The 7,336-nt window shown below is 38.2% G+C and overlaps 1 protein-coding gene across 2 annotated transcripts in view; it reads left to right on the forward strand.

Moving 5' to 3' along the window:
* STAG2 (stromal antigen 2) overlaps nt 1-6,341 on the forward strand; it is a 76,083-nt gene extending 69,742 nt beyond the window's left edge. For both annotated transcript variants that reach the window (XM_004713057.2, XM_004713058.2), the window contains 2 exons: nt 548-625; nt 4,425-6,341. In XM_004713057.2, the coding sequence (XP_004713114.1) occupies nt 548-625; nt 4,425-4,448 (102 nt within the window). In that variant the 3' untranslated portion in view covers nt 4,449-6,341. The remainder of the gene's footprint in view (nt 1-547; nt 626-4,424) is intronic.
* Nucleotides 6,342-7,336: the final 995 nt, after the last annotated feature.

The raw sequence follows: 7,336 nt of genomic DNA on the forward strand, positions 1-7,336 counted from the left end.
ATAAAATTGCTTAAGCTTTGGAAGAAGTTAAATATATGGAAGCTTTATATGTTCCTTATTAATAATTGTATTACATACATGAAAAAAGAGTACTTCTACAAATCAAATTTTGCCACTGAACTTAAGCAACTTTGTAAGGTAGTTTAAGTTGATTTAGTTAAGTAGGATGGTTATCCTCAGCAAGGAGCCAAAACTAGTGAGCAGTATAGCTGAGAATGCAAAGTATAAGCCAGGCCTTTGCATTCTACTTCTCATTATACCTTGCTGTAGAGTGTGATGCCGTTAAAGAAAAATGAAGATTTGAGAGAGGTATATTAATAAGGTTCCACCTCCCCCAACTTCACAGTCTGTTCCGAGTAATTTTTCACGAGTAAATTTCTTTTGTACTTTTAAACATTTTGGATTTTGAATATGCAGTATTCGATGTATTTTAAGGTACAATTACATAGATCACGTGAACACAATGCTAAATAATTGGAATGTTTTCTCTTAGTATCTGGCTTATATAAATGGCAAATGTGAACTTTTTTCTTCCCCCTCCCCATAGCCACCATCAAAGAACAGACGAGAGAGAACAGAGCTGAAGCCTGATTTCTTTGATCCAGCTTCAATTATGGATGAATCAGTAGGTTTAATTTACATGTACCCCAAGATTACAAAATCAAACGTCTAGGCACTCCCCAAGCTTGACAGTGGTTGTGACAGTAAAATTGCATTTGAATCCCTAGAAGACTGGAACTAGAACATAATGCTGTGGACTTGAGACCTAGTTTCTATGTTTGGGTTGCCTCCTTAGTCTGGCAAGCAACACTGCCCCCTTAGCCTTCTCACTGCCATCGAGTCAGTGCTGAAGCCTGTTCATTTGCCCAGACGGTAACTGTTTACGGGCATAGAAAGCCTAGTGTTTCTCCCTCTGAGTTGCTGGTGGTTTCAAACTGTCGATCATGCGGATACCAGCCCAATGAGTAATCACTACACCACTCACACAATCCGTTCTTTCCCCTGACTCGTAGATTTTCTGGAAGTTCTTTTCTCTGACAGCAATGCTGCTTTCCTTTTCCTCCTCGTGAATTCTGTCTTCAGTACCCAGATCTGACATGACCTGTGGCGCTTTTGCTGACTTCTGCAGATAGAGACTTGATTTCTCTAGTCCCATAACACTTTGCTCCAGCTTTTATTTGTGGTAATTACCAGCGGGCATAATGAGATCGGATATTAAACATGCCCAGGTCCCTCAACAGACTCTTCAGCCAGGGCCACCAGTCTTATACATCTCTCATTCTGCCTTGTTTGCTAGGTGTTTTGTTTTATTTGTCATAGAAATAAATTCTTCAAGTACTCTCAGTTTTCAGCATGTACTCATTGTACACCCTCCTCAACACCATCTTCTGAGACCAGCCTTTTGAAAAAAGATGCAGCTTCTGTCTCCTTCCTTGAATTTCCCTACCTCATAATCTGCTGTCAGTTAGCTCTTGGGAATATTTTTACAAACTAATCTACACTAACATAGTAATAACGTCAGGTATTTGGCCTTAACGAAGGAGTTCAGATAATAGTCACTTTGAATGGGCAGGTCACCTTGGGATCTTTCCAATTAGGGTTTCTCAAACTTTACTATGCATATGAATCATCTGGAGATCCTTTCTAAATACAGATTCTGACTCAGTAGTTCCAGGGTCTCTAGTTTCAACAAGTGCTGCCAATGCCTGAGAGGCCCTGCAGACCATAGTTAGAGCAGCAAGGCTTTAGAAACCGTAGTCTCTTTCCTACCCATGAGTCTATGATGAAGTCCACATTGAAGTATATGCTTTATTTGATAGACTTAAGTGCACGAATATCTTCCTGACTGTTAAGGCAGTGGTTGGGATGGGGAGTAAAAAACCTAGAATGATGAAATGGATTCACTCAATGCATTGAGTTGAATGTTAGCACTACGGTGAATGTTGTTCTCTCGCAGCCCTCATGAGCATCCCTTTCAAGTGAAAGGGAGAGAAGCTAGTATTATTGAGAGCTTTCGGGCCCAACATTCTTTTAACCCCTGAAAGTGATGATCGGAGATTTCCTATTTTTACAGCAGGAGCCTGAAAGAGGTTACTTGGTGATTTGCTCTGCGTTACCCAACTAGTAACACTAGTGATTAGGTTCCAGCTTTAGAAATTCCCTAACTCAAATCCGACTTCACTTGTAACACGCCAAATTTAGTCAGGGGAATGATTCCTTACAGTCAAAATTGATTTGGGTATTAACGACCACTTTATTTAAGTATTTACTCCATCCCTGACAGATTTCCATAAAGGTACTTCGCATTTCACATGATTTACGCAATGAGCAGCACAATGGAGGATATTTGTATGCCTGGCTTTGACACTGAGTATTGAGAGAAATCTTTCATCTGAATGGGGGAAAAGATCAAACAGTGGCAATTCTTTGTTATTTATATTGGCTTCATGGCTTTTTTTGTGTTTTGTTGACTGAGAGGCCTTTCCCCAGTCCTAATTTATTAATGCTTTAGGTGCATCTGCCATTAAGATTAGGGAAATCTGTAGCTTTATAATATCACCACACGATGGCAGCAGTGTAATATTATATAACTGAGTGTTCAGCAATCTTGAAAGGCTCAGGTATTTTTAAATGTCTTTGGCTCCCCGCAGGGCGTGGGGGCGCACACAATTTTAACACTACTATTTTAATTATATATATATATATATATATATGTGTATGTATGTATACCTTCACTGTTTTATTATGTCTAGAATAATGCTAATTTCAAAACGTGAAAGTAGTTGCTTTCCACTCTACACAATGACATCCACCAATTTTTATTCAAGCTTACACATACAATATTAAGATAGGAATTGGACTTGTTTTATATGCCTACTTATAAGATTCTAAGTATAGTAACTCAAAGCACGGTAGAAGAACTACTCAGGTTTATTAAAGGGTGTAGCCTAAAACTATACTCCAGAAAGAATTAGAAATAGTTTCTGGTAACGATTTACAAAGTCCTCGGAGAACCCAGTGAGTCAGAGTTGACATGAAGGCAGTGTGGGTTTCTGTGATTGTGATCATGACCATTCCCCGGACCGGCAGGCCAGAATGGGAGCATAACCCCTCACTGTTGAGAACTACATCTTTAAATGCTAGTTAATGTTGGTATCAGGAAGTGTTAGGGTTTTTCATGGTGCAGAATTATTAATTTGTGTTGAGCTTCTCTCAGTCCACATACCTATAGTGTGCAATGAGTTCAGGAAAAGGTCCCTAGAGTCAGTATCAGTTCTTGTAAGCTCATGATCCACCCTCATGGAGTAGTCGATCCCTATTTCATAGCAAACCTGTAGGACGAGGATTTTTCAAGGCTGTAAATCCTTTTGCAAGCAGACTCTGCCACACCTTTCTACCATTGAGCCAACTGGTGGGTTTGAACCCTGGATCCTTCAGCTAGCAGCCCGATGCTTATTCCACTGTACTCCTGAGGCAGGCTCATTAGCTCAGTGCAGTATTTAAAAATATTAATTCACATCATAAGTGCTGGGTTTCTAATTGAGCAGTCTCGCTTTTCATACATACTAAAAAGTTTACTTCTGTCCTTACCTTAATGAGCAGGAAGGGGAGAGTTGGCCCATTATCTGCTTTTTCTTTTAGTTAGTAGCAAGTAATCATTAGATGTTTACCTCACATTCTTTTCCCATCTGTGATTTTCAGGGGGTGTGTGGTGGGTGTACTGATGTATGTCAGTTTGCCCCAGGTTTCACTTTAGTTCATTTATTTCTCAGCATTCATTTGTAGTTCTGTTCATTAACCTAGGGCATATTTTTTTTTAACATTTTATTAGGGGCTCATACAACTGTTATCCCAGTCCATACACACATCAATTGTGTAAAGCGCATAGCACATCCTGGCCTAGGGCATATTTTTTAAAGAAATCTTTTCTGTATCCTTGTGTGTTCTTGGAGGCTTTGGGTCTATATATTCAAATGCTTTCTAAACAAATCCAGTAGTAAACCATACCCACTTGAGAGGTAGGGCAAGTGGCCAGCTGTGCTATGCTTGCGTAAGCGCTCCCAGAAGTTCTAGGTCAAGGAGCACAATCACTGGAATTCATTCAGATGTTGAATTGGAATGTGTTTGTTGCATGACCTAGGCACGAGGGTAGGGGTGTGTAGATGCAAATGAATGTATCCTCCTGCCCTCAAGAAGCACAATGGGGAGAAATCTTTTCTCAGCCATATTTGTAAGGTAAGTTATATCTCGATTTTGTTCCTTATTCATGCTTAATGTAAGTGATTTTGTTAGCATATTAAACTATTAACAAGGATTAAAATTTATTTTTTAACGTACTATGTACAGATAGCAATTTGGTGAACAAATGAATGGCTTTTATAACAAGATTTCTCTTTCTCTCCCTCTCCCCCGTCTCTCTCTAGGTTCTTGGGGTGTCAATGTTTTAATACCAGTACACAATGAAATCTTTGGTGAAGTCATTTTTCTAAGTGGAAGAGGAAAATTTTAAATAAAGTGTGGTAGATACAGTGAAATTCTGTACAGATTTTTCTCTAAGGAGAATATGACATGCTTATGCTTACCAAGATCAAGTGCATTGAGGGGCAGTTTTGTTTGCCTGAAAAAAAAAAGTAAAGGACAAGTAAACAATTTGATGATAAGCTACAGTTTTTCTTAGAAAGTAAATATTTTATTTATGCGCTGTTAGTTGGCTTTTGAATCAATTATTTCATGCTTTTTTTTTTAAAATAACAAATCGGAAGAGGTATTTGGTACCGAAATGAATCCTCACATCTATTTACTGGATGTATTCAATGATGACGAACTCTGCTGTATTTTTGTTTACATCCAAGAATCAAAGTCAAAGAAGAACCCCCCCCCACCCCGAAATTCTAGGATAGAATTGTTTTTAGCATTCTAATTTTAAATGCTCAAAAATACCAATCAACAACGCTTTGTTTTAAATATTGTAATAGTGGAGAAAAGTCAACTTATAAGCAGAACTTTTACAGTTTTTTCATCTGAAATGTATTTTAAGATATTTTTAAAATTCAAGAGCTTCTCTATACTTTTCAGAAATACCCAGATGCAGTGAATCGCCCGAAGGTAGACAGTCTCCAACATGCTTATCCTATTATTACCCCTGAAAGTTTGCTTGTCCTTTAAAATAAAAATGTAATGTTGTGATATTCCTTCCAGTAGTGCCACTGTATTTTGTCTCCAAATAAAAGAAGCTTATTGTAGTATGTTTGCAGAAAAATTCTAAACAAAAATTATACAGCTTATTAGAGTGTGGGAATAGGGATCTAAATTTTAAATAAAATTATATATATATATAAATTGGTGCTGATTTTATAATTGCGCAGTTTGTTTAGTTCTTTCTTACTTTTAAATTCCAACTTAAACATATGAGGTTTCAGAAATATATTGAAAGTTTAACAATGTTTAAAAATAGAAAAGCATGAGTGTTCATGCTTTAAAATGATTTTTAAATTTGTATTTTATATTGTTTTATCTATCTGTCTTTGCAAGCAGTCTTCAGGTTAAAGAGACTTCTAACAGGTTACAGTACATTTCCTCTGTATGTAAATTAGATGGGATAATAGAATTCATAACCCATAATATTCTTTGAAAGCTAAGCTTTAAACTTCATTTTATGTCCTTTCACAAATAAATTAGTTTAAAACAGAAAGTGGCCACTTGCCATTTTGACATCAACTCATTTTGCGAGGCTTAGGCAGCTAGACATCGTTAAAAACAGAATATTAACTTATATTACATGTGTATCTCTTGTCAGTCGTCTCTCAGTTCTTGAGGTATATTATTTTAATCATTCCATGCCTTAATATGCTTGCAATACAAAAGAATAAATATCCTCCTATGGGTGAATACCAAAAGTTTCCAGTTTTTAGAGTCAGAAATCAAGCATTGGGCTGTGGTAGCCAAAAACCATAGGTTAGCTAAAAGATCATGTTACGATTGTTTTATTAAATCATGGTTAGTAACAAGTGAAGCCAGGCTTATCTTACGCATTTTTCACCAACTAAAATGACGTGCAAAAGTATTGCCTATGTTGTTTTTCATACCACCGCATTAACTAGAACTGCTGAGAGGACTGTATATATGATTTTTAAACCTAAGTTGATTTTGTTTCTCACTCTTGAAAGGAGTACTTCTTTGTGAAAGCAGTTCTTACAGCTTTGTTTTCAACCAGCTAAAAATGTTTTATATATTACTCTAACCTGTTGTCCTCCACATTCTATTGTCCTAATTGTACTGTTTTCTGATTTGTATTTATGTCTTGAGACAGTAACTTTTTGAATAAAAATAAACCTACAACATGTACGTTTTAATTTTTATTGAAATTAAAAGGAGGAGGGTGGTTGCAATGGGCCAGTGATTGACCATCTAACCATGGTTTAGAAACATGTTGCCTAAAATATTAAGTATAAGAGTATTGACAACTGATTATAATTCCTGCACACATAGATGGGTTTATTGTAAGCAAGACATGTTTCGATGTGTCTTTGTCGTCGGTAGACCCTTCCCTCAGTAATACTTTTTTGTCTTACTCTCGTTTAGTATACTTTCAAAAAATAGATCCAGTACAATATCTGAGAGGGATCTGCTTGGCCAGTTACATGCAAGGCAGAGAGATCAACCCAGGAAGTTATGGCTGCTGTTTTGGGCGGGCTCCAGAGGGTTCATCTTCATGATTTTCTTGAAGGTTACAGACCAAACACAAGGTTCTTCTAAAGAAGAAGCTTTGAGCAAATAGTACTCTACATCTGACGCGAAAAGGGCCAGGATAGTTCTGCAGTGCTCATTTCTTTGAGGGTAATAAGGGCTGACCCGAGAGGATTTCATTCGGGTACTACCACCCCATCCACCATAACAGCACTGATGTTGCCCCTTCTAACTTCGTGTTACCCCAACTCAACATTTAGTCCAAGAGGGCGGGGGGAATGGCGATTTGATCGGACTCACTCTTCCGGAGCTGCTGCTGCCAGACCAGAAAATTGGGAGCTAAGTTGAAGGAAACTGCGAGGTGGAGTCTTGAAATTAGAACTAGGGTACTAGGGTCTCTCCTGAACCCCTTTTTTGTGTGTGATTTCCACTCACAAAGCAAAAGAAGGACGCTTTAAAGCGCTCTAGCTTTGGTGAGCCCATGGGTACCAGCTGCGCACTTGCTGGGAACAGCGATTTCTCTAGGTGGACACCCTAGAGGGGACAGAATCCCAGACATGTGAATAGAACCCCATGCCGGAGCTCTCCGCGGTGTTGGCTGCCTTGAGCTAGCAGCCTGGGGAGTGGCGGTGGCAGGTAGCCTTAATTT

This window comes from Echinops telfairi, unplaced genomic scaffold (genome assembly GCF_000313985.2).
Source record: "Echinops telfairi isolate 266 unplaced genomic scaffold, ASM31398v2 ScPeMD7_6080;HRSCAF=6971, whole genome shotgun sequence".
Lineage (NCBI taxonomy): Eukaryota > Metazoa > Chordata > Mammalia > Afrosoricida > Tenrecidae > Echinops > Echinops telfairi.